The sequence below is a fragment of the Nyctibius grandis genome, chromosome 9 (assembly GCF_013368605.1).
Source record: "Nyctibius grandis isolate bNycGra1 chromosome 9, bNycGra1.pri, whole genome shotgun sequence".
Taxonomy (NCBI): domain Eukaryota; kingdom Metazoa; phylum Chordata; class Aves; order Nyctibiiformes; family Nyctibiidae; genus Nyctibius; species Nyctibius grandis.
This window is the reverse complement of record NC_090666.1, coordinates 16,905,380-16,933,322: the sequence shown is the minus strand read 5'-3', so window position 1 is coordinate 16,933,322 and position 27,943 is coordinate 16,905,380. Positions and strand designations below refer to the sequence as shown.

At 39.4% G+C, this 27,943-nt stretch overlaps 2 protein-coding genes across 3 annotated transcripts in view; one reads left to right on the top strand and one right to left on the bottom strand.

The window, feature by feature from the left end:
* The window catches only part of ABCB11 (ATP binding cassette subfamily B member 11), a 44,704-nt gene extending 32,795 nt beyond the window's left edge, over window positions 1-11,909 (bottom strand). Inside the window, exons 1-7 of one of the 2 annotated variants that reach the window (XM_068408199.1) lie at window positions 11,834-11,909; window positions 7,178-7,199; window positions 6,105-6,152; window positions 5,961-6,009; window positions 3,742-3,983; window positions 2,023-2,110; window positions 948-1,081 (exon numbers count right to left, since the gene is read on the bottom strand). In XM_068408199.1, coding sequence (XP_068264300.1) covers window positions 948-1,081; window positions 2,023-2,110; window positions 3,742-3,983; window positions 5,961-6,009; window positions 6,105-6,152; window positions 7,178-7,199; window positions 11,834-11,909 — 659 coding nt within the window. Of the gene's footprint in view, window positions 1-947; window positions 1,082-2,022; window positions 2,111-3,741; window positions 3,984-5,960; window positions 6,010-6,104; window positions 6,153-6,556; window positions 6,578-7,177; window positions 7,200-11,826 lie in introns of both variants that reach the window. The other variant, XM_068408200.1, reaches the window with a different exon arrangement.
* On the top strand, window positions 362-27,922 carry LOC137667442 (dehydrogenase/reductase SDR family member 9-like). Its single transcript, XM_068408201.1, has 5 exons — window positions 362-456; window positions 23,810-24,159; window positions 25,162-25,420; window positions 26,477-26,640; window positions 27,507-27,922. The coding sequence occupies exons 2-5, from the start codon at window positions 23,841-23,843 to the stop codon at window positions 27,731-27,733; spliced, it is 969 nt and encodes a 322-aa protein (XP_068264302.1). The 5' UTR covers window positions 362-456; window positions 23,810-23,840; the 3' UTR covers window positions 27,734-27,922.
* The last annotated feature ends 21 nt before the right edge of the window (window positions 27,923-27,943 follow it).

Here is a 27,943-nt window from a genome sequence, read left to right as displayed (position 1 = left end):
CTTCCAGAGAATGTTTTTTGCAGTCAGGAAGCTTTTTGTAGGCACAGGACAATGTTGTTCAAAAAACCAGGGAACTAAGTGTTATTTATTAGACAAATATATGCTCAGTTCCTATTTTTTTCCAGAGAAATTATTCATAGTGACTTACACTTAGCATTAATTCTTCATAAAAAAAGAACACCACAGAAAGTCATAAATACCACTGGGCAGTGAGTAAAGGCAAATAAAATCCTCTTCAACTACAGAAAAGTCTTCTGCAGATGTGACGCCTGTTATGCAGGAATGACTGAGAACAGGGAGCCATCTAGAGCTAGCATATTCACCTCACAGCTGCCTTCAGCCTGTAAACAGGAACCACTAAGAAAAGGAGTAAGCCTTAAACTCCGCTTTTCTCAGGACTAAATGTTTACCCAGGATAAGAAGCTTTCTCCATCTACCTTGGGTCCCTTTCTAAAGGTAGGTGCTTGTACCTTCTTTAGCAGAAGATTAAGCAAGGGTCACTCTTCTCTTAAAAGCCAACAAAAGCAGAGTGTGCCCTTAATGTAATTATTCCTTTCCAGGAAGTGAGAGAGGGTTCAAACCCACATCTCCAGCCTCAGGAGACTTTGCAGTGGCAGCCAAATTATAGATTACTGCAAAAGGACTGGGCACAGGAGGAGAAGGGAAGGATAGGACAAGCTGGCAAAGAAACCCCACCCCAAAACCCCACAAAAAAGCCCCCACATTTACTGATAGACATGGAACAAAGGGGAAATAATTGTGACTTAACAGTTACGGCACTCAGTTCAAAGATGGGGGAGATAATCAGCCTGGTCCCTGCTCCCAAGAATATAGCTGTATTTTGTATTAGAAGGTGTTTGTCAAATGCCTCATTATTGGCACTCTGTTGTGTTTGGAAGGAAGTGCAAAATGTTCTCTGTAGCATATGTTTTTTGCAGATTACTTACTCAGAAATTCGAGTGTTCAGTTCTCCTACAGATGTACAGTCAAACCAGCCTATATCCATTCGCATTACTTTCCTGAAATAAGCTTTCCTGATTTTCTGTATCTGACGAGCTGCAGCCATAACCCAAAAGCAGATCTGGGAAGAACATAATGTGGCTGATAAATTGCAGTAAAAAGACTTTCTACTCCCATCAAATGGGAAAAAGCAATTCGTCTAAAATGGGAAAGACCAATTTGGCTATTGATAGAATTACTATCCAGGTAAAATAAATTCTAGCTACACAGACATGATAGTTGTTTTATGCCTTTGATCTTTAAATAATCCAACAACATAATAAAGCCTCTGGATCAAGCATTTGTCTCAGTTCTGATAGGCTGAAAGGAGATGCAAGTCAAATGACTTGTGCTGTTACATGAATGTCACACAGACAAAAATTTTTCCATCTACAGCTGTAAGTCATATAGGGATGGCAGCCATCCTACCTCAGCAAAACTCTGGGACAGTTTTCAGGAAGGAGAATGACATGTGATTTTTGCAGTTATAAAAAGCTTCAAAAGCAGTGGACCCTTTAGCAAACTATGCAGATATCATCCAAGCTTGTGGCTCATCTCAGTCTAAGGACTGAACCATTACTACAGAATGTGTAGGGTGTGATTCTTCTCCAACACTAGTTTTATGCTAGTGTTAGTCTGTAATATCTCTGTAATAGAAACACAGGGCTCAAAGCAGTTGAGACGCCTGCTGGGAATCTGCATGCCCTTCAGCTGTTATTTTGGGAGGGCACGTAGATTCCATAGTAACCACACCTGAGCAAGTATTTCTTGTGGTGTGAAAGGAGCAGCATGCATTCATCTCACTGGGTAAAATGTATCCTTGTACAAAGGTATGTATGCACAAATCCAAGGAGGTCTCAGATTGCCAGAGCTAACCTATTTCAGACGATAGAATCAGAACTGAAAGTGTCTGCTCTGCTCAAATGGGCAGCTGACTAAGCAGTGAAAGGAAACATAATTATTATAAACTTAATTATTTAGTGATTTAAACTTTGAAATCAAAATAGGGAACAAAATACTGACTTGGAGGTATCCTAGCACAAGTACGGCACAACCTATTCCTGCATAGTAACCTGCGAACTTTGTCATTTCTTGTTCAATGTCCAGCAGCCTGGAAAAAAGAAAAAAAAAAAAGAGTTAGCAATACTGTTTTCTCATCTGGTGTTGATCTTCAAGTTAGAGTCATGTCAGCTGGCAAGTCAGTTTGTTTTGGTAACAGGGGCACTGTTTCCCAATACTGTGGCTCACTAGCAGTGCCTGGTTTGCTTGCTCTGCCTGTTACGCAGGGGTAGGGTGCTGGCAGGTACCAGGAAATGTTCTGCCATCCTGGAGCAGCCCTGCAGTCTCTGAGAAACCCCACCAGACTGCGTGCTCTGAAACAGCACCAGTGAGAGGGTGTTTCAGGGAAGAGCTGCCCAACAAGTTTTCATTAGATGTTGAATGCACTTGCTTTGTGCCATTATACCAGCTAATAACACTCAGATTTTTAACAGTGTTTTACAGTAAAACACTGTTAGTTCAAGTTCAATTATTACTTTGTACCATAAGCTTGCTAATCTGAAATGATCATTTCTTTTAGCTCAAGTAGGAGTATTAAATTATTCCTAATATCAGTGAAGGGCATTGAGTTGCTGCTATTGTATTTAGATTATTTTGAAAATGGCATTTCAGGTCATTATCAGTTATGCTTTTAGACAACTTTTTTAAAACATCCTGCAGACAGCAAATTTTACTCTGTTTACCCAGAATTTGGTACACTGAAATTTTAAGCCAAATAGGAACACTATGCACCTGACCTGATCTCTTGCAAAAAACAATAATGGAAATAACTCAGGTGCCTGACACAGATATCTAGTACCATTTTTAATGCTTTAATGTATCCTGCCTGGGGTGTAGTTGCTGCTTCAGAGGAACAGAGGTCTGTAGCAAATCCTGTATTCTATCTGCCAGCCCCATTTTGGAAGGCTGGCTTGGACAGCCTGAAGCAAATAATTTGGCCCCAGTCACCTACATCTAGGAATGTGAATCACTTCTCATGTGCTCTGAATTTCAGAGACCTTTAGATAAGTAACTTTTAATTCTAATTAAATATCTAATTAAATTTCACTCAGAGATTAGAAAACTCTGAGAATGATGCACTGAAAAACGAGCCTTGAGAAAGGTTACAGGTTCAAATTTGGCTTTGACAGATATCTGTATCTGAATGAATCATCTAGACTCCATTTATTATAGTTAATGGAAAGAAACAGGCACTCTTATAGGGCAGTTCATCTGACCTGCCTTAGACATCTCCCATAAGCTAAGATGCATTTCATTCTACAAGTGTTCCTTTCTCTTCAATGACTGAAGTTTAGCTAACTTGCTCAGAAACCAGAAAGCACCTGTAGGTACCTAAGTCCTAACCAGAATGACCAGAAGTCACTATTACCTACAGTGTCATCAGAGAAAACAGATTAATGAACTTGGATGTGTAGCAGATACATCTGTTATCAGAACAGTCATCATCAAAGAATATCCTTGCTGACATATAAAGCTGAAAGACCAAGACCCAAGCTGACCTTCTCTCCCTCCAGGTAATATCTCCAGCTCAGAAACAGGACTCTGTGACAAGAACCATGCCCCTTTTTTGCCTTACGGATAGAAAATTTAAGGTTTAAAGGCTGAATTGGACTTTCACTAGCAATACATTCTCTGACAAGTCATAATAACAAAGGAAAAGAAACAAATACATCTACTACTTACCCACATCTTATTGTGGTGTTCTTTTCATTCTGATGAATAGTACCATTAATCCACACTATGGTGTTATTTACACATGTCTTGCCTGGGTCTTTAAGCTCTTGCATTTCAATGTCATAGTCAATAAATGTATCTGCCATTGCACCAAACACAAGCAACACAGCTGGCTGGGCTGCTCCATGAACAATAGCACAGAAACTACCAACAGCCATCATCAAAATTTCCATAGATGAAGCAAATCGAAACTAAAGAGACAGGAAAAAAATATGGTCTCTGCTGAGAGGCAGTCTTCATGCTGGTTGTATACTGATAAACTATTAATCAAGTGGATCAGATACAAAATCATTCTCTTTAAATTTCAGGATTATCATCTTCAATACAGAAAGAAGACAAATCTCTCTCTTCAATTTAATCTAATTGCACCTGTGATTACAGCCTCATAAATTATTATGAGCTCCCTTTCAGCTGACAGCAGAATATGTCCATGTGAATGAATGTATTATCATACAACATTAATAGCTCAATATCATTCCGCATTACCATCATTCCAGAAGCTAGCTAAAAGATTAAGAATAGTAATTATAATTCATATAATATAGTCTGCTTTGGAGATTTCCTGTGGGGATGGAAGGAGAGGGGAGGGAGGAAAAAGATTTAGGGCATTATGCAGAGCCTCTGAATAGAGTTAGACAATTTCTCAAAAGTCTGGGGGACTGTGGTAGAAAGCCAACTAAACGTCTCAGAGCAAGTCCTCATAATTAATATTCTAAAACATGTTGGCTGAGCGAGGCAACTGTGCATTGGTTCTTAAACTGGGAGAAATGTATAGAAATATTACATAGTATGCAGTAAAAAAAGGATTGAGCTAAGTCCTATTTACCTTCCATTTGCCATGGGCCAAGAGCATGAACACATGCAGCTGGTGACCCAGCAAACATACAGCAACTTAAGTTACCTTTGTCATGATTGTGTGAAGTCTGATTCTCAGGTTGAAGTCATGCGTAAATATATAGATCAAACTGTCCATATAGTATCAAATATATGTCCATATCAAATATATGTCCATATCAGTATCAAATGCTATATATTTTGAAATAGGAGTGTAAAGAGCAATCATAGCCTGCTGAAGAACCTGTCCAGGTTCTGTAGGTGCTATAACGTGTCTAGGAGAAGAAAGGGTGGGAATTTGGAGCACATATGGAAAAGGAACATTAGGGCAGAGACAAGATAAAGGGAAAAATAAGACAGTTAACATAAAAAAGAAATAAATAAAACGTCTTTATACAAAAAACATCAGAAGAAAACTGTAGCACTACCATTGTTTTGCAAACCTTGCTCATAAGAAGTCTAGGAATTCCCTTGATGAAATAAAAAATCCCACACAGAAAATGTACAGATATGTGATATCTAATTTCTCAGCATATCTGAAGCAAACAGACTGTGTTTACCAACTGCACTTTGCGAGTTAAAAATCTGTGCAAAACAGGCTACAGAATTCAAACCCCTCTGCTTGACAGACATAGCCCTCTGTGTGGACAGACTGTTCTCTCCACCCAACTAAGATTTGAGATATGTAGCCAGGTAGAGTACAGGCCACACAGATGTAACTACACTAGCCCAGTACTACAGTCAGGACCGTATTAGTTTGGACATATTACAGGCCAATTGCCTAGACTACACACAAAACAGAAGTAATAAAACCTCTTATTTGTGTGCTGCTGGGCTGAACATCTCTCTACTACATTAATTTTAAAAATCTAGATGCACCCTATGGGATTCCAAGACCCATCAAAGACTAGGCACAGTATTGTGCATTCCCAAGTTTCTGTAGTTACCAAATCTTCTAATAGCCATGGAGCAATTACAAGGGAGCTAAATTATCTGCCAAATATCACACAGCAAATTTTTGGCAGAAATAAGAATGAACCAACTGTTCATAACATGCTGTGCATGTTAACTCTTTTCCCCTTATCTACCTGTAGGTTCAATATAATGTGTTTAATAGACAATGACGACACAAATTTCAATAATCGATATCAAGCTGACAAAATGACAAAGGGTTCTATTAAATTCCCATTGACTTTAATGGCAGAATTTTATGCCAAATGGTTTAATCCTTAAAAGTCTGGCTTGGTCACAGCTATTCCCCATAACAACCATATAGATTACTGTCACTTATTCAGCAGCACAATACACATATTTATAGCCATTGCTTTCATTACCAGCTGAAAGAAGCCAACACGAATACTGTTTTCTTTCTTTTCTGATGACCTTCAAGAACAGAAAACACAAAATTATAAACCTGTATTTTAGTACATATTTTGTTCTATATGCAAAGATAGTACATAGAATTGAACTTAACTCACTTTTCACTTTCCTTCTCTATAAAAGGTTCTTCACATATATAGAAATTCCTAGGAAAAAAGGATAAGATTTTACATCATTAATTCTTTTATTCTCTTGGTTACTTCTCTGAAATTACATTTTATTTGAGACATTTTGCCCAGAATTTTAAGAGACAGGCTGTTTCTTTCAGATTTCTTTGGAACCAGTGATTTGATGGTTCCTTTAAATTTTAGACAGGGACTAGAACAGAAGTTAGGTTAAAATAATCTGAAGGTTGATAATTTTTTTCATAAGCAGCTCCTCAAAACACTGTTGCTATAATGTGGATTGTGGGATGTCAATTAGAGAAAAACTTACCATCCAAATTGTTGACTAGTCCTTTCTTTAAGACAGAGAAAGGTTCTGTTCCTATCCCTATTATATTGTCTGTATGTTCATATGTCCATAGTGGCAGTAGAATCTCTCATCCTACCATACCGTTTTTTTTTCAGTGCTCACATTATGTGTTGCTATTCTGCATGATCAGTTAAAATCTAAAGGACTAGTTGCACCATTATGGATGGGATCCATACTGTAGCAAGTAATCATCAGCTGTGTCCGTTCAGTGATGAATGAGTAGTGGTTTTGAATTTGGATTTTTTTAATGAAACAAATTAATTCAAGCTATATTTCTCATGAACAGTTTTCAGAAACCATATCCTAGAAAGCCTGAAGGAAGCTTCATATGTGTAGTAGATGATAGAACCATATGTGTGTTACATGTGAAAGTCCAACAAAACTTGGGTTTCAAGATATGTGTGAGGACCATGGCAGAACTTGAATACTGGGCTGATGCTCTCTGAGATGGGCAACCTGACAAAGAAAAATTAAGAGATGCTCTTGCTTCCTCATTCTAGGAGTAGTTCTCAGACTGTGTACACTGTTTCAGAAAGAGCTGGCACAAATTACAGCAGATAGTAATAATTTAACTCCTAGAGAACAACTTTTCATTAAATACCATATATTCTATAAATGCATCAATTTGATCCGATGACATTAACTTCTTTGAATATTCCTAGAAATACTGATTGTTCCGTTTGTGTACATGACTTACTCTGATTTCTTGAAGCTGTTACCTGTTAGGGAAAACAAATACACAGCCTAGTTAATAATTATTGTTAAAGTACATAATCTTCTGTAGACATGTGAAATAAACCCTAGAACCCCATGGGACCTGGTCATTCCTGAGTTACTAGCATCTTACTCCCACTGATACATCTAGCCAGGGACATGAACTGACATGGGTCCAAAAATTCCTTGGTAAGTTTGTATCAATTTATGCCTGCTTTCTCTTGTAGAAGTAGTCTCAAGTTTTCAATCCCCCAGATGACAAAATGGTTTTCACTAAATACATTATTCAGGACAATTGCCAAAACTCAACTTGTTTTCATTGCAAACTGTTTGCTACTTTTCAACTAGTTCTCTTGGACACTCTCTCATTTCAGAGAACATGCATGGACTGGCAGTCCATGCATCTTCTATGAAGGGAGGGGCTGTAGCTCTTCATTCTTGCTTTCCAACAACTTAGAGACTGCAAATCCTGTGGAAGAGGGTCAGTTGTGCCCTTGGAGGGTAAGAAAGACGAACTTGTTACACGGATGTCTATTCTTGGGATACTCTCTAAGGAACGATAGCTTAGAGAAACAGAATTATACTACAAGATATAATTATGCTGTAGGGCAGTTTCGTAGTCCCCAGAACAGGTCTGGATTTAGATCCCTTTCAAGAGATGTTGTTAAAGACATACCTAAAGCACAGCTTGTGTTTGCAGGGGCCTCAAAAAAGAAGTGTCATCATAAGGGCTGGAGCAAGTTCAAAGAAGGGCAATGAAGCTGGTGAAGGGTCTAGAGCACAAGTCTTTTGAGGAGCAGCTGAGGGAACTGGGGTGTTTAGCCTGGAGAAAAGGAGGCTCAGGGGAGACCTTATTGCTCTCTACAACTTCCTGAAAGGAGGTTGTAGCGAGGTAGGTGTTAGTCTCTTCTCCCAAGTAACAAGTGATAGGACAAGAAGAAATGGCCTCAAGTTGTGCCAGGGGAGGTTTGGATTGGATATCAGGAAAAATTTCTTCACCAAAAGGGTTATCAAACATTGGAACAGGCTGCCCAGGGAAGTGGTGGAGTCACCATCCCTGAAGCTTTTTAAAAGACATGTAGATGTGGTGCTTAGGGGCGGTTTAGAGGGAGGACTTGGCAGTGCTAGGTTGACGGTTCGACTTGATCTTAAAGGTCCTTTCCAAACAAAATGGATTCTATGATTCTGTGCAGGCTGATGTAGAAAATATTTGCTGTACATCACTTGAGATGACAATGAATAACGAGCTAGTTTTATGTATACAGCGCAGTTCGGATAATCTAGGGGCACTGGGCATATGTATCCTGCTCGTTTACAATGGACTTGGCAGCTCAGCATCAGGTTCAGAACCATGGTATGCTTTTTAAGCAGTGCCTTCCTTTCTTCACATCTAGTGGACACAACATTGAGCATGCACAGGTCTGTTTCACGGAGCAAACACAGAGGAACTTTGCATCACAATTGACAGAGGGTGCAAAGAAGTCACTGCAAATGCAAATTTTGTCTCCATCATTTTCCTGCCCAATGGAAGAAGGCTTTTCCACTGTCTCCAGGGTTTTGCATTTCCCAAAGCAACAATGTTAGATGGAAGTGGTCTGAGTCTGAGACTGAGAGAACAGCTGATTACATCTCCATTTTGGGGTTAATAAGATAACTTTATCTGGCTTTAGCTAACAATGACTCTATTGGTAAAAATAAAAGATTCTTTCAATAAGGACATATGCCTATCCCAAGAATCCCAGACATCTTGCAGCAAGGTTTTAATTTGTAAAATTATTATTACAAAGAATCATTTGGTGTTAGAAAAGAGCTGGTTGTGAAGGAAAAAAAACGTCCTGTTTGCAGTTTTTTGAAGTTTGGCAGCTGGTAATAGCTGTAATCGTTGAAACTATTCCTAGAAGATTCTCCAGGGTTTATCGAAATGAAAGGTCTAGAGAAAGCTTCCTCTGTAGCCTGGTAATGCAAAGTGTTTTGCAAAAAATGAAGGAATTGGCTACTGGGAGGAAAATGAGAGGAACAAAAGAATCTGGTGAAATAGCTTTCTGAGGCATATCAATTTAGAGAGCAAAATAAGCATTCTCCAAAGGTGAAAAAACCCTAATCTACGAACTTGAAGAGGGAAACAAGAGTATATCAATGTTATTCAAGCATGTGAGGAACTGCAGGCCAGCTCTTGCGGGCCAGCAGTTGTTAAGTAGGAGGAGAATTTGGAATGATGTTTACCTATGCTTAATTTGAAAGAAAGAAACAGCTGAGTAACAGTTCACACTGCTACAATCGAAAAAATAGAAAAAGAGGACAGAACCGCGATTTTTATTGAAAAGAAAGAACGTAGGGAAGATGAAAGAGTTTATTAACCCTAAAGAAAAAGCTATAGTAATCTTTGGATGCTCAAAAAATTTTGAAAGAGGAATTAAGGCATTCAAGAAAGAAATTTTACAATTTGAAAAAAAGCACATAATGAACCTCACTGGAGATTACAGAGGCAGAAGAGATCAATCAGCAGAATGCCAGATGGGTTTTAAAGCAATGATGTTGGCTTTGGGACAGGTGCTCTAGCAGTTCAACCAAACTGCTCACTACATTAAGCAGAAAACACAGTGCATTTCCAAGGAAACTGAGAAATCAAAAGCAAACTCACTTGGATAGGCAAAAAAAACCCACCCCAACTGTGAAAAGAGGAATAGCTTTGGTCCCAACAGAAAGTCTTTTGCCAAAATCCTATAACAAGTAAAAGTGACAAGTACATAAGACTAACAGACAAAAAACAACCCCTCAAACCAGCTAGATAAATACGGGCAATGTGGGAGAAGTTCTAAGTAAGTGGCTGGAAGAGACAAACTGTTTTCTGTCCCAGAAGCAGAAGGACATACCCCTTTAGCTATTTACTCCCTTTTCTCATCATTCCTCCCCTCTCTCCACCAATATTGGAGCCCACAATGCCCCATGCATTGAAACTGCCTTCAGTTAGCAGCCTAAGTGAGAAGTTTTAAAAACAAAACAAAACACAGCAGAGGAGAGGAGTGGGGAGATCCTTACTGCTTCAGCACGCAGATGGCTGCTCATGCCAGCAGGATGCAGAGCAGTATGCTGGGGACAGAGCAGACTTTCAGAAAACATTCACATTGGTTTCTTTCAAGGACAGGTCAAGTTATAGCTGGTGCACTGTGCTGCTATGTAGCAGGGAGAGAGGGTTGAAGAGGGCTTTCATTAAAAATCAGTCATAAGGTCTTGAAAAAGTTTGGTTATTGTCTGAAATTTCATGATATACATAGCTATGTGAAGAATTTTGCTGCATGCCACAAGTTTTAACAAAAGGTGAATGTATGGTTCCCATGGAACAAAAGAGGCTGAGGCTGGACTGCCTTAAACCTGAGCTGTTGTCTAGACAGTGGAAAAAAAAATCACTGTAACTCAGTCTAGTATGGTTTGCTTTCTTTTTGTTGGTGAAAAGTAGTTCCAACAGAGAGGGACTGTCTGTCAACACGAGCCTCCAGTTTTCTGGAGGTAATCTGCCATAAAGTATTTCAAGTGAAATAAACCTGCATAGTCTTTATCACTATCCAGCTTAATTGTTCTAATAATAAATCTGATTAAAGAAAAAAAAGAAAACACAAGATAAAAAAGCATCCCTCTTCTTCAAGCTGTATTTTGTTCAGAGCTGAGCCGAGATGTTTTTTGTGATGAAGCAGGTGAAACTGGGAGTGAATGCCATATTTGTAAATCCCAGTAAGGCCCATGTTTAGAACACAGGCTATTTCACGCATGGTCTGAAGCATTTCATTGGGTCCTAGGAGAATGTTTTTTAATGAAAGCTTAAACACTTCCAGGATTAGGCCTCAGCCGTCATGGAATTTGAAAATACGAGTTCTATGTATGCTTAGGGAATCTGGTGATATCCGAGTGCTGGAATCTTTTTGTGAACCCTTTTTACTCTATGTGAGGAGTATGTACATTGCATTGTACTGCAATTTATCTTCCATTATGTGCTATTGTTTTGCTTTCCTTTGTACCTTACATTCAGTTTAAATATTTAGTGCCCCTCTCTTTGTCTGCTTTTCTCAAGTATTATACACAGAACTCAAAATATTTAGCAGTTTCTCCTCATGTTTCTCCTTGACTCTTGCCCCATTTGGATTGACAAAATGGAAAAGTGCACATTGCAAAGAAAAAATGGAAGAAAAGAGGAAAAGCTCTGATGAGGAGAAGGAATGAAGATCTTTGCACAGCAATAGCTCATAAGAATTCTGCCTAATATAAGTATGACTACAGATATACGTGTTTGTTGAAAGCAGCTCTAGAAACTATGGAAGAACTTCTCCCGTCCCCTCTTCCCCCCCACCCAGTAAAGGCCCTTTACTTGCACACCAAAGTGCTGAGTATAAAAAACTAGGTAGATGTTGTGAACTTGTAGACTGGTAAGTAAATATTGTCCATGAGTAGCAATTGTTATAGGTAGCTTTTACAGAAAAGTTGTTTTGCAGGCAGTATGCCCATAAGAGCAGGTACCACATAACTATATTTATTCCACAGACTATTTGCTTTGTATTCTGTAGACTATTTGCTCCACTTAGGCCACGCACCACCTATTTTACATGCTTTATAAAATAAGGAGGTGACTTAAGAATAAACTTCTTACATTTGCCATCCAAGTCAAAAGCATAGTTATCCTCTCCCAATCTCTTGATGCTACGCAGAACAACAGGGTCAGACATGATGATTACTCACTTAAATCAAAAGTCCTGAAGAGAGGGGGTGGGGGAAGAAAAAAAAGAGTATCAGCATACGTTTGTCTGTGAACATACGACAATATTACATTAAACTCCTGCTTACCTCAGGTTTGCCCTCATTATCCCAGGGCAATGCCACTGATTACAGCACAAGTTATAACAGAATAGATGTCCGAGACACAACGAAACTACAGAGTAGAAAAAAACACCTCAGAGAAGCATGCCCAACTCACCCCAAAGGGCGAGGCCTCTGAAAGGCTTCAATGCCTCCTGCCTCCCCAGGGCTTTGCAGCCCACTTGCAAACAGCCCTGTCCCAATTAATGGCTGTATTAAAATAAACTACTGTTTTTGTGCAGCTGACATCCGTAGGTTATAGGCTGAGATATTAATACAGCAGATCCTGCCTCAGTTACGAGGGAGTGGCATGCAGGAGACCTGCCCCTGCCTTGTCCCATCCTGGCTGGCAGCGGCCAGCAGGCCCATGACAGGGCAACAACTGGGGGACAAGAGGGGTGGCCGGGGGAGAGCCCAGGGCCACACCAACATCTGCAGCACCACCACCACTGGCTGCACTCCCACAGCTCTCGGCTGGGATGAGTTACCCAGCAGACCTGCTCCTCTGGACAGGTTTATTCCTAACTAGTTACACTGACATGTCAAGCAGATGTCATACACAAGAAGAAACCAGGAGACAAAGTTAACACTTTTTTGTTAAAGAAGCACTTTTGTGAGGCAAAATCTGCCTGTAATGCTAGTTTTGGCCGGGCACGCCTGGCATCCAAGATGGCACCTGGGGGAAAGTGCTGCAGAAGCCCTCCCCAAAACACGCCCTTTCGTAACCAAAGTCATCTCATCCACACCTTTGTTTAATGCAATGTATCCCAAAGCGTAGTTACAATACCTTATTCCAGTCATTAAACATCAACATTTGTATGTTTATACTTCTGTATAAACCTCTCACAACCTCTCATTTTAAGCATATTACAACATATTCAGTATCAGAGCTTAACATCTTTTATCTAAATAACACAAGAAGTCTTCTGTGTGAAAGACACATTTCCACAGGTTATTTGTGTTACACCACCTGACTTCCCAAACAGCTGAGTTTTTACCTATTTAGCCCTCCAAAGGAACCACTTCTTTTCTGCTAATAGTATTAAAACTACCAAAATCCTTCATATTGGCAAGAGCTGTGTGATTAGCCACAGCCAGGCAGTTCCTCACAAGCCAGAAAGGCTGAGAAGCAGCTTGGCTCTGAAATTACCAGAGGATGAAGGAAATGCACCCATTCCTAGATCCAAATGGAGTAACATAATAGGAGACAGTCCATTGGTTCAGGATGCATATGTGACTTTTAATAATTTCACTTCCCATAAAGTCCCAACCTTTCATTTTTGTTACCCTTCCTCCAAATTGGCTTTCAGAACTGCTGATTCCCAGGCCAAACCCTTATCCTTTTTTATCCTCTTCTCCTGAATTTTATGTGTACATCTCTTGGCACATCACTAAAACATCAGTAAGTCAGGCTGGAAAGACCAAAGTCTCTTGATTAATTCTAAGCATCCAAGGCAAAGTTCAATTATTCTTGTGTCATTTTAACTGATGTTTATCACAGATGCCTGAAGAACTCCCCAGACAATTAGTGGTTCACTATCCTTATTGCTAAAATATTTTTTTCCTGATGTCTAATCTGAATCTTACCTGTCATAATTTAAACCCTTTCCTTCTTGTGCAATCCACCGAGGATACGGAACATAATAATTCCTTTTGACTTTGTAAGTAGGCTGTATTTATTTTAATAAGACTAGAAAGTCTCCCTCTTCAGATGAAGAAAGCAACTAATTCATTTTTCCTTGGTAGGGTGTGTTTTCCTAAACCTCTGATAATTTCCACAGGTCTCCTCTGGATTCTCAAACATCTTTCTTGAAGTGATGAGTGCATAATAGCACTACAGCACCAGTCTTACCAACACTGAGCAAAGGAGAAGGATTATTTCATGTTCCACAGCTTATATTCCTGTTTATGCAACTCAGTATGACATTTGTTTTTTTAATAGAAGTATCACATTGTTGATTCACATTTAGTTTGTAATTCACCAAAGCCACTCATTTTTTGCAATTTGCTACAGAGCCAGTTGCTTTCCAAACTATATTTTCACAGTTGATTAATCCTGCCTGCTATTGTCCATATTAATAGCACCTTACATTCTTCAGCCCATTTTACCTGTTTGTTAAGGCGATTTTGTCATCTAGTCCTGTTCTTCAGCATATCTGCAGTCTGTCCTTCCTTTATGTCCCGATCAAATTTAATAAGGATATTCTCCATTGTGTCATCCACATCATTATCAATATTACTGGATTATACCAGAAGCAAGAGAGACCTCTGCAGAACTTCATTCAGTACTTCCATTCAGTTGGACATTGGTCTATTGATTGCTACTCTATGGATGTAGTTTTTCTTGCCTAAAAGTTTCTGATGAGCACAGACGATGTATTCATCCACTGGTCAGTAAATTCTGACCTCCTCACATTCTGTGACTCCTGAAATTGTTACCCAAATTCTCTCCTTAAATAAATGTGTAAAGCCAAATCACCACTGCAATAGCAAAATATCTGGCCAGGACTAGAATAGTTGCTTACAACATAAAATCACAGGAGCTTTTAATACAACCCCACATACAGTGAAAAAATTTACAATCATAATCATAATTGTTCCATTCTCTGAGAGAGATGGCAAATGGGCTGAACAAGCTATGGTACTTATTTAGTTAAAGTCTCTACCGTGTGCACATTCCCAAGTTCTCTTTCTGCTCTTTTATGTAACAGAGAAAGCATGTAACACCTGCTTCTGACCAGAAAGAAAGGAAAGCATCATATAAGTGTCCCTGTTTCACATGGAACCTATCTACAAATCATTAAATTTCACTTCAGCTGGATTTGCATCAAGCATATGGAAGAGGGTTTAACAAGGGCTGAATTTCCAGATGACATTATTCAGTTTATATTGAAATAAATGTAGCTTCCCAAAAAGAGCAAGAATATACTCCTGGCAACTTTCAGTCCCTTGAGATTATGTTCTCACTGAAGAAAAGCGTGACAATTTTCCCCAAGCGGGGAAAAAAACTTCACTCACTTCTTCAGTGAAAACACAGAGTTATTCTGCTCCCTCCCTCCTGCTTTTGCTTGTGTCTGATTGATTGAAATAGTCTCCAAACAGAAGATCTCCAAAAACTGTTTGTTCAAATAATCCTAATCTTCCAGAAGTTTCTTAGGAAAAAAAGTTTCTCAGCAGCTCATTTTTGGCAGTTTTGTCAGTGATCACATTCTCAAGACAATTTTTTTTAGTATGTCCATTCAGTTATGAGGTTGGAGCTGGAGATCTGAAAACACAGACTTTTTGCTTCATTTACAAAGAAGTTTGACAGTGGTAGCACAGACTGGGGGAGCCCTTCACAGTGATGTGATTCTAAGGAAAACACAACTTAAATATGCAATTGGCCTTAAGGCTGGCCAGTTTTTTACCCTAAGTAAAAAAGTGTTCCAGAAGAACACAAAAAACCATGAGTGAATAAATTTCTAAGCAAGCCATCAATGTGAGAAAAATAATAAAATCACAATGTTTTTATCTTTGTTAAAGTTTTTCAGATTTTTGGTTCAAATGGTTAAAGCATCATTGGCTGAATTAATAATACCCAGAAGATACTAATTGCAACCATACACTCATGTTTTCTTCTGCAAAAGATAGTTCACCCACAATGGTAATTTAATAGCAATTTGTCCTTAAACATGAAGCCATCATTTGCTTCTAGATCTAGTACTGACCGCTTTGCACTGTTTAGCACACAAGTAATGGAATTGTATAAAGAAAGCTGAGCTAATAGACAAACTGCTGATTTTACACTGAAATTAGTATAATTGGAAATGTCACCTGGATTATGAAAACATGTTCTGCTGGGCTAAAGCAGCAATGTTCCTACCTGTTCTGCTATCAAAATAAACCTAAACTTTAAGGGTGGTATTTACACATACATTCCAGCAGCTTTAAAATACTTTATAACTTCACAGAGGTATAAATCTATTCAAATTAAGTGATATAAACCATTTGAACCATACTACTGAATGTGGCTCCCAGTGAAAAGCTATGAAGTGGTTAAAAAAAAAAACCCACTGCATTTCTGCTTCAGAAAGATAATGTCATACTGTAAATTGATGAAGAAGGTAAAAGTAAAGCAAAGTCAAGTCACTCTCTGCCTGTCCTCTTTCAGCTATTTATTATTTGACTTTGCAATCTTAACATCTATACAAAATTTTGTAAAGGAACACTAAAAATCAATCTGTCCTTTAAATGCCAGTATAGAACATCATGCTGGGAAGTCTCATTTCAGTGCTTGCTTAGACATTGTATTTTACACTATGAAAATGTATTTTGCAACTGATTTTTTTAAGCCTGAATACTGATGCAGTTTTAAATAATAGGAAAAGTGGAAAAAACCCCAATGACTGACAGAACCTTGAATAAGGATTCTAGTTTACAAACACTTGCTAGAGCTAAACTTCCTGGAATTATGTCATTTTCAATAAAATTGTGACTGTCCCCACATTTTTGAAAGGAAACACATTTTTCCTATATTTTCTAAAGCTCAACACATCAAATACTATCCACATACTATCCTGTCCAGCAGGCATCATTCATTATATGACTTAAACAGATTAGTTTAGCAGATTAGCATGCTGTATTAGAATATTAAAATAACCTCCTCAGGATATGAATGTTTAAACTGGGGATCACTTAGAAACATCTTGAAAAATACTGTTGCTGATGCCTGCATCAAAAATTATTTCAATAATAGAAATCGGAGATAATAGAAGGCATTAGATCATCCCATCTGCCCCTGTGTGTGCAAAATACAAACTGGGAGCAGAGAATACCTCAGAAACTGCACTAAAGTGAAATAGCATTTTAATCTAGCCAATTAAGGTATGGCTGCTGGATTTTTGATAAACAAAAATATTTAAGGAACTAAAAAGCCAGATTCAAACAAGTAACACTTGGAAAATGCTAACAAAGGAACCTGATCCAAAGCCCTTTGAAATCTTTTTCAAATCACATCTTTATTCAGATCAGATCTTTATTTAACATAGAAGGGGGGAAAGAAAAAACAATGAAAATTGGCCCTGAAAGCACTACCCTTCATTTTTCTTTAAAGCTAGGTTCCTCAGATATTAATGATGAAAGACATTTTGCTTCAAAAGAGAACTTGAATGTCTTGTTTTTCAAACCGTTCCATTCAAAAAAAAACCCAAAAAAACCCCAAAAACCAAACTACTAACTGTGCAAAGGGAATTTAGCATTTAGCTTAAATTGTTCTGAAGGAAAAATACAGATACGTTTCAGTTCAGGAAGTTTCATCAGTTAACTCTGAAACATTAAACATGATAGATCTGTTACTCACCTGTGGCTGTGAAAAATCATGTATCATAGAACAAATTGCAAGGATCCCATTCAATTAGTCAGTGAAGCACCCAACCATTTCCCATCATGTTTTCATTATTCTAACCCATTTGTCAGAACTGAATCTTTAAATTGGGCATTGGCTATTTGCACCTGGGTCAATAACCATGCGGTCACAATGGTTACAGTTCATTGACATCTAATGGACGGTTTAAATTTGACTAATGTAATCTCACAAGATAAAGTCAGGGCACTTGGAAAGCAACTATACATGAGGAGACCAGACAGTTCTCTGGAAAAAAAAAATAGCTCACAATGAATGTACAGGAAGAGATCTTTATAGCATTATTTTATCAGTATTAGTATAGAATTACTTTATTAGCCATGCAATAAGTCAGTGTACCTACTGTCCCTGTAGTAAACAGCATGTCAGCTGAATAATAGGAAAATTGGTTCAGAGATTAAGCTAAATTCAGATTAAAAAACTCAAAGGCTTTGCTCATCTAAGCATTTGGAAAGTGTGTGCAGAGCCTGTTTCACACTGCTAATGAGTAGATTAAGGTAGAAATGAATTGAAGCTGAGACCACAGACTACACCAATGTTTTGAAGGGCTCTGCTCCCATCTAAACCTCTGTTTCTCTTAACTCATCCTTACAACAAAGTCCTGAAGATTATAAGTTCTGACCTGACTTCATGACATGAGCCATAAAAATTAATCTGTGCTGAAAAAATCATCACGTCTGTGTAGAGCAAAGTGGAGAACATACAGCAGTCTGTTTTGGTCCCGCTCCCACAGAGTCCCTTCCCATTTTACAGCTGCTAGTGGAAAAAACTAGCCAATCCATTCCATCTCCTCAAGCCTTCTTGTACTTTGTTCCCTTCTGATGTCCTGGGAAGGGAAAACTCAGTTTCTCTTGCTAGAGTCAGCCCTTCAGTGAATGAAGAATTAGCTACCGAACTAAAACAACAAAGAGCAGGACTTCACTAAATTGAGGAGACTGAGGACAGCTGCTCCCATCCCTGAAATTCTTGTAGGGGACACATGCAAAATCTCTGAATTTTGGTAGGTTATAGATACTATTTAGTTCATGAAAGATGAACAATACTGTCAGGATAATTCCCCTCAGACATGGCCTGAGTCGAAGGGAAACATTTTGCTTACAGCTCATGTCATTTTAATACGATCACAATTCATTGAGCCAAACGCAGTAAAATAACTGCTTCTTCCCTCAATTTGAATAGCTGTTTATTCCAGCATATCACCACTCCAAATAAAGTTATCCTCGCTTCCCTGGATTTTTTCCAACAGTTCGTAAGAGCAAGTGAATAAAAATGAATCTTAATTATTCCCATACAGATAATTTCTCAGTAAGAAATGAAAGCCCATGCTCTCTTTTGGCACAGGACTCCTCAGCCCTAAGCTGTAGTCTATAACCTATTGATCTTTATTCCAGTATTGACAACAGCTAGTAGCAGTAATCAAATAAAATGCTTCCCAAGCATCCTAAAGATAGCCAGAAATTTCACACTAAGTGCTCACAGCTATGGAGGAGTAGATGGCCACAGTTTTCCACCAGGTGAACAGACTCAGGCTGCCACTGCAGGCTGAGACTCCAGATGAGCAGCTTGTTTGTGTTTTGGCACTAAAGTCCACATTCAAGTACAGCAGTCTGGACTCTCTGCCTGACAGAAGGCATTGAGCAGACAGCTCTTATGCTTCATTAATTTATTTCTTAACCATTCATAGCCAAATTTATTTCTGTAGCTAGCATACAGTGTTCCAGGGCCAAGAAGCCAGACACTGGATTTTTCACTTGAGTATAAGCCCCATCTTACTGTGCCACTTACAGTGATAGCACCTCAGAGTGTCAGAAGCATAAGGCAGATCTCATATTGTAGTACGCTTCTGCTTCTGCATGATGCTTTATCTTCCTGTCCTCTGATCCTTTGAAAAATAAAGGAAAACGCTTTGTTCGCTTCTTTATTTCTCCTGGGTTTTGAAAATATTTTTGTTATTTTGCTCCCCAGGCTACCACATTTTTTTCACCTAAATAGTGTGAAGGTGAAAGTAAAGTGAACTCTAAATAAAAGCAAGTTACAGCTCTCTTTTGGTACCCTGATTTAAGGTAAGGGACATTGGAAATAAAGTAGATACAGTTTGCAGCTTGAATTATTAGGCAGATAACTTCTACATCTGTTCTTGGAGTGTCACTTGTTAAATACAGTTTATGAAATTAATCTAAAAAAATTATCACAGTTATAAAGGTATCTAGAGGACAAAACCAACAAAACTAGGCTGGAAGAGAAACAAGCTCCTCTGCAGGACTCTGATCAGGGCAGAGACTGGAGGAGTGGGAAGCTGCAGGAAAGGTCAGTGCACACACACAGCTGGTCAGGTTGGCAAGTACCCGCATGCTGTGTCTTCATTCTTTTCTTGGCACCACAGCAGTTATACAAACACGATTTAATATTCACTTTGTACAATGCAAAGTGAATTCTACACTGAGCTTACTGATTTGTGATTTATGTTATCAAAAAATGGAATTATGTCAATCCCATGAGGTGCATATGTACATATTTTCCTTCAATGCAGCATGACTTCTGAAAAAAATTATTGTCCTTTCCAAAGATCTTTAGCAAGTGTTCTACACGGAAACCTCCTTTTTACACCTACGTGCAAGACTTCGTCTTTTGATGGCTGGGTTTCATCATTTTTGCTGCAAGCAAAAAGCTGTTCATTGATAAGAAGTCAATTTCCTTTTCTTTGCAATCAATCAACCTACATTTCTTCATACTGAAATGGGGAATAGCAGATATTTTCCTTACAGTGAACTAAAGCAGAATGGGGATGTTTCTGTGACTTTCTCTTGTTATGGAAAGTAAAAAGTCTAAGTTGGTGATTGTTGGGAGCAGATACCTCCAGGTGTGAGGCTAGCACAAAGAAACAAACATTTCTTCTCCCATGGTCTAAATCATGATCAGAGACCCTAGGTCATGGTATATTTATTTCTTGGTCACAAAAATATGCTATACTGAAACTGCAAAATACCACCTAGAGTGGGTCCAGCAGGGAGGCTGGGAGGTAGGCAGCAAGGGACTTATCTCTAGTTACTTGCCTTGTTTTATAGTTAGCCTCTCACTATCCGTTCTTGGAAAGTACCAGAAGCAGGAATGTACTCACTTATCCCATTGATGCTACCCAATTCTGGCAGCCAGTGAGGATTTTTTCTCCATTCCAAACACTTGTGCAAATAAAAATAGCAGAGAGAGCCACACCACTTCTAAAAAACAAAACAAAAACAAATCTGTAAATTTTAAATGCAAACTATAACTTTTATATCAAGATTAAGTGACTCAATGTGTTAAAATAAAAAAATTATTTCAAAAAGACATCTCTGAAAGTGCCTGCCCCACCCTCTGGGCAACCGGCCCTCAGTCATTGCCATGGTTTTAACTGGGCCAGCAGCCAAACACCATGCAGCTTCTCACTCACCTTCCCCTACCCCGGGGATGAGGGAGAGAATTGGAGGGGTAAAGGTAAGGAGACACATAGGTTGAGATAAAAAAAAAATAATAAATTAAATGAAATAAAATAAAATTAAAATAATAATTACAATGATAGTAATAGAATTAGTTGGATATACAAACGAGTGATGCACAATGCAATTGCTCACCACCTGCTGACCAAGGCCCAGCCCATTCCTGTCTAACGAACCTGGAGAAGAGAGATTCCGAAACTGCAATCCCGAAAAAGAGAGCGAACTTCCCAGACAATCCTCATCTATGTACTGAGCATGACGTTGTATGATGTGGAATATGCCATTGGCCAAATTGGACCTGTTGCTCTGGCTATGCTCCCTCCCAGCTTCTTGTGCAACTGCACACTAACAAAAAAAGGGGAGTTGAAAAGTCCTCGATTTCTTAGCAACAACTGAAAACATCAGTATATTATCAACATTATTCTTATACCAAATCCCATACTACAGCCAAAATATAGTGTTATTCTAGCTATTAAGAAGAATATTAGCTCTATCCCAGTCAAAACCAGGAGAGTCACCTTGCCTGTTCCTGTCAGAACGTGGCACACCCACATGAGCCTGCCTGCCCCCTGCGCCTCCACTTTCCCAACCACTCTCGAATGCCGCCACTCAAACGCCTTTGGGGCTTCTGACCGAGCGCCTCTTATCACTCTCCCTCCTGGAAACTAGAGAAAAATACATTTTTTCTTGATAAGACCTTTGTTTTTTTTCTTTTTTGGTTTGTGGCCCCTGTAAAAAATTGGTGGTAGATCGTTACATTGCAAAGCCAGGCCACTGTGGGCAGGCGCTTGACCTGTCAGTCTCCCTGGCAGGCTGAAGTTGGAAACACAGCCTGTACAAAGCACTCTAACTGAAAACCTTGTAATTTCAGCACTTTATTAATTTGATATGAAGCCCCCACCAACCCATTGATTAAAGATGACAGGGACCAGAAATTAACCCCAATTGTCCAAGTCCCGTGTTTGTAGACATGCCTGTTGCCATAGCAAAAACAGGCCTTTTTCCCTCAGTCTAGCTAAATTGGCTTTTATTTTTATTTATTGACCAGACCACAGATCAGGCCAAAACTCTGTTCCATTTATGTTAGTTTACTAGTTATACTTTATATCTACTTTATAGTTGATGTGGGGCATGATAAAACACAATTCTGTCTCCCTTTGTCTCTAGAGGGCCTCTTCTCAAGCCTTCTCCATCCCTGGGCTGCCTGGTCTGTCTCCATGGCCGCACTCTGCACAGGCTTTAGCACACACGAGGTGCAGCTATCCGGCATGGCTGAGGCCCAGGGAGGTGTGGGAGGCCAGGAGGGGCAGGGAAATGGTGCCTCTGTGCCAAGGAGGGCAGGGCTCCACCCAGCCTCCGGGAGCCAGCCTGGCCCCGGCTCTGGTGTGTAACAGCTAGGGACTGCCCGGGCTGCTATTCAGCTGCAGGTGAAGGAAGGCTGCGAAGGAACAGGGCAACTCCAAGCAGAGCAAGGGATATTAGACAGACAGTGGTAATTTTAATAAGGGCCGCAGGAGAAGGAAAGCCAGCCGCTGTGCTGAGTCTGCTCTGCGTGTGTAATACGCCAAGAGAAAAATTTCCTTGCCTTAACAAAGGAACCATGAAATACTACACGAGGAGGGCAGTTACCTAATCACTTCTTTAGACTTTCTTCACTACTGATGCTGCAGAGGAAGTTAAGCAACAAAAACTAGCATCTCTGCATTGCAACTTCAGCAACACCCCGGGTAACTTCCAGCCAGCACAAGAAGCTGCATTTCACCAGCATACATGGTTATGTAAACCGGCACCATGAGCAGCCACGGGGCTTGCAGTAAAAATGGAAATATATTGAACCTCCCGTGCCAGAGCAGAAAGCAATTCTAGGTGCAGAAAATAAAAGCAGTGTTCCTGTGCCTATTATGATGCTTAAAAACATGTCAGGTGTTTGCAATTTCCTTTTAAATTAAGTTTTGCCAGACGAGAATTTGGCCATAGTAAATGCAACTTCATTGCATTGTGCCCTGCAGAGATGGATTGTCTATAAGCAATCTCTAAAAAGATCTGTACTCCTTTACATCTATTTAGAATTATTTTTTTAGTCAATTCGTATTAGGCATCTCCTGTTTTCTGGGCCATGAGCGCTCATGAAGAAGTATAACTGAGTTGTTTTTTCTAAGCGGAATTTCATCCATCATCAATAGTTAGTTACAAGTTCACCATTAAGTCAATTGGAGCATAATCTCAGATACACAGGCTCTTCCCAAACATATTTTGCAGTATTGATGTTGTCGCATTGCCTGAGCTTCACTCCGGCAGGTGAAGTGCTCCGACCTGCTCCCTTCTTCACGTGCTCAGCGACCACATACACACTCCCACAGCCCAGCTGGGGGGAATTTATTTCTTGAGAGACAAAGTGGTAGTACTTGCTACCCTCTTTCTTGAGAGTCCAGCACTGATAATCAAAGGTTTTAGTAAAATAAAGAATTTTCCTGGCTAGCATTGCTTAAGTATCCACAGTAACGAGAAAAGTTCTGGGTCCTTCTGATCTTGCTTGACCTTTTGTTGCCAGCTGGCCCGAGTCTTACTCTTTAATTTTCTATGAACTGACACTAAGTTCAGACATTTTTGTTGGTTTCCATGCAAATACTTCATTTTTGCTACTCTTTTCTAGTCAGCAGACCTGGCAGCTGTAACCCAATATGCATTATTCTTTGTAACCTTATGACAACATATCTCCAGTTCTCATTTCTGCTCAAGGAAGGATTTTGTTTGTTTGTTTTAGCATAAGGAGGCCACTGCTCTGAATTGTGCCTGCTTCTCTGAATAGTTGCAGACAGCCAACTCAAGACAAAAAGAAAAAAACAAACAACTAACAATCCCTTAAAAACTAGCAGCTTTTTTTTTTTTTCAGGAGAACGTGTCCAGAAGACTTCAGTAAAAAAATGCTTGTCTATGTATTACTCTTTCTTGGCATTGTCTCTCTGTGGTGGCATTGGAGAGCAAGAGACAGGATGAAGGTTACAAATCTCACTGGAAAATATATATTCATCACTGGATGTGACACAGGATTTGGAAATATGGCAGCAAAGATTTTTGATAAAAAGGGATTCCGTGTTTTTGCCAGCTGTCTGACTGAAACAGGAGCCAAAGAGCTAAAAGCTGTGACCTCGAAGCAGCTTCAGACAGTGCTGCTAGATGTGAGAGATTCAGACAATGTTAAGAAAGTGGCTGCATGGGTCAAAGCTGAAGTTCGGTCAGAAGGTGAGTGCCAGAATATCTGTTTGTTTTTTTTAAAAAAAGCAATAGTTTTCCAAAAATACCATGCTACGTTCACAGCTTATTTTAATTGATATTTGACAAGTGTGTGTGGATGTCTTGTCACCTTCCAGGAACATGGAGGAAGATCTCACTAGAGAGATGTTTTATACATCTAATTAGTGGTAGGTAAATATTTGGGAATGTGCTCAAAAAGTCAGGCCAGTGAAAGTATTCATTCACACAACTCTTACAGCTGATTCAAGAGAAGAACTGGGTTTACGTTTTTGTATTTTCCCCTCCCACTTCCGAGGGCCCAGAAATGTTTTTCAAATCAATCATCTAGTGGTTTTTCCCTGCCTCCACCTCATTTTTTTTTGAGCTGGCTGTTCATTTAAAAAATATCTTTCCCATTTCCAGTTGTGGCTTGTCAGTCAATGTGAGGCATAAGTTCTCTGCTACCACAAAAATGTCAGTGTGGAGAAAAAGAATAGAGAAAGCCTTCTCTGTCACAGACTTCTCACCTTGTTTTCAAACCTTTCAGAAGGATTTAAATTTTTTTTTTGTTATCAAGAGCTGTTCTTCATTGTCCTGGTACCTCACCCATCTCAAAATCAGGGCACGCTTACTTGTGTTTCACGACACTCTACCTGTAGCAAGGACCAGGTCTATTTCGTATACATTTCCTGTCACCCAATATGGTTGCTCTTTGCCATACCTGGCCTTCCTCTACTGCCCTTTCTCCCACAAAAAGCCAACACCACGCCCTGACAAAAATGCTGTGGCAGGGGGAAGACTACGCAAAGGGTGATGGAAAGCATGGTGATAAAACCTGGACAATGAGAATAAAGCTGAATATCGTAGGACATTCTCAAGCAATTCCTCCAAGTCTTCATTGTCTTCTTGGTCCCTCACTCATTTTCTGTGAAGTCTCACCCAGTTCAATTAATCTGACACTTTAGGTTAAAATTTGCTTCCTGACTTTCTTCTTGTTTTTTTTCCCTGCAGGTCTCTGGGGACTTGTCAATAATGCTGGGATTACGGGGCCATCAGCTCCTACAGACTGGTTGGATATTGAGCACTTTAGAGAACCAATTGAAGTTAATTTAATTGGACTCATAAATGTTACAATAAATATGCTTCCCTTGATAAAAAAAGCAAAGGGACGGATAGTAAATGTGTCCAGCGTTGGAGGTCGCATAGCATTCAGTGGTGGAGGCTATTTTCCTTCAAAGTTTGGGGTAGAAGGATTTAATGACAGCTTAAGGTATAACACTCACTATGAGGAAAGACCACTCTTTTTTTTCCTAAGGTTCATATATTAACTAAAAACTGGCACATGCAGAATAGGAGCTGATTTACAATTGTGGCACTTGGTATAAAAATTGAAAAACATTAGACACTTTGGACTAATTCTTCTTAAAAGTTCTTTTGCTCAACACATATTATGCCACTCTTGAAATGGTACAAAGCCTGTTGGGGACACAAGCTGTCCTCAAGTATTATTGCAGCACAGCTGGTACTCTCATAGATTCATAACTAGCCTATCTTAGTGTGCACAGAGGCCTTATGGCAGAGAAAGCTCCACTCAAGGGAACTGAGAGGTCTTTGCAATAGGAACCTAATTCTCCTAATTAAAAAGTGCACCTAGAAACTTCCAGCAGCCACACATCCAGAAAAAATGCATACCATGACTTATTGCATGATAGTAACTTTTGTCTAAGCTTTGGTCTCCAAAGTGTCTTCTCTTAATTATACCAATCATTAGAGAGATCTAGAGAACATAGAAAACTAATCCTGGGGACCACCATGGCTGCTTCTTGTAACACAGACAGAGAGTGATTTGTTTGCCTAAATATATAGTGCCATTTTAGATACCAGGACAGCCACTCAGGGCTGACAGATATGAGATGGGGCCACAAGGAACTGTACCAATCTGGAGCATCAGCCAGAGGTCGAGAGGGATTCCCTAAGACATGTAAAATAGTTCTACATACTTGCATTTAGGCAGCCAGCCAGTCTTACAGACAAGTCAGATAACTAATGAGCTACTGCAAGGTGAGCTGGGATGTGAAATACATTATGCCAGCTACTGCACAGTCACTGCCCATGCATGTTGTCACTCTGTAAAGCAGGTAAGATGGTTCATCCCTCTCTCATTTAAGGATAACAAGCTGAAAGTTGATAACCGTGAACAAACCTCACAGTATTCGTGTCCTGGTGTGCCATGTAAAGACAGAAATAAAAGTGTTAGTACAGAAAAAAATCCCACACTATTAATAATAATGTCTAACGCAATTAAATCCTTGGGCTGTCTTTGCAGGAGAGATATGAAAGCTTTTGGAGTTAAGGTTTGTTGCATTCAACCTGGACTGTTCAAAACAGCATTATCCAATCCAGCAAAGATTATGAAAGAGAAGGAGGTTATTTGGAATGAGCTTCCCCCTGATATAAAAAAGCAATATGGAGAGGAGTATTTTCAGAAAGGTGAGGCAATTTCCAGACATTTGTGTCAAAAGAAGCAATGCATTTCTTGCTGAGAAAGCCTTGCAAAGTAGCGTTATATCTTCTAATCATTCTGACTTTTTGGAAAGACTGTGATGTGAAAAGTTACTCTTCAAACACACCTGCATCACAATCTGACTATCCGCACAAAAGACTCGTTCTGGGAAGCTTTATTCAAATCTCAGTTAAAGATTAATTATTCACATTGGCATGAAGCTTTTGAGCAAACTCCCAAACAGAAAAACTTTTGATGTAATTAATGTGCCTAATGTGTTTTTCTGTCATTATTGTTTATTTGTTTAGTGATCAAATAGGGATCAATTCCCTTGGCTTCTGCTAGCCCCAGTGGTGATAAAGCCATTCAGGACCTGTCTGACAGCCACTTGCAAAGCCTTCTTGAACACAGGCTGCTTGTCTTTTGATCCCTGGACTTTCTTGTCCCTCAAATTTCTTCTTTACAGTTGTGTTTCACAACTTCCCACAAAGCAATTTCCTTACTACGAGAGACACGTTTACAACCACAGCATTTCTGTTTCCCTTTGCCTCTTACGTAGTGTGTTTATCCTGAGCTACTGTCAATGCTGGTTGCCTGTCCTCAGACCATATAGGCCCGGTTTTTTCCATGACTGTTCCACAATTAAGGGTAACTAGACTGTTCTTGGGGTCAACTATATCACAAGCCCATTATGGATTGGGACTTGGTCCTCAGAATCTGATAAAAATTCTTGTGTAGGGAGAAACAAGAAATACCAATTCCTTAGTGAAATTGCACACATCAGAGTGGGGGGAAGAGTTAAGTCACCTTGCCTGGCTGTCACTAAATGATCTTCTTTTTTTGAGCTTTACAGATGCAGCAAAGAAAGAGAAGCTATCCAAGATCTGTCTTAACAAGGACATCTCATCAGTTGTTCAGTGCATGGAGCATGCCCTAACAAGCCTCCATCCATGTGCCCATTACGTGGTTGGGCAGGATGCTAAGCTGTTTTGGAATCCCCTCTCAAGAATGCCAACAATTATACAAGACTTCCTACTGCTGCAGAACAGAGCAGAGCTTGCAGTTTCCCATGCAAAGTAAATCTTTGTCAATATATCCTCCATCACAGACAAGGCTGATCTATAAGATCTGTCCTTTATATCATCATGATACAAACTATACACGAAATACATACGCATTCTGTATAATTGTAAGAAATATATGTATTTCTCCAATATCTGCTACTATTAAAAAAAAATACATTATTTTATTTTTAATATGCAAACCAGAAAGAACAAAGGAACTATTAAA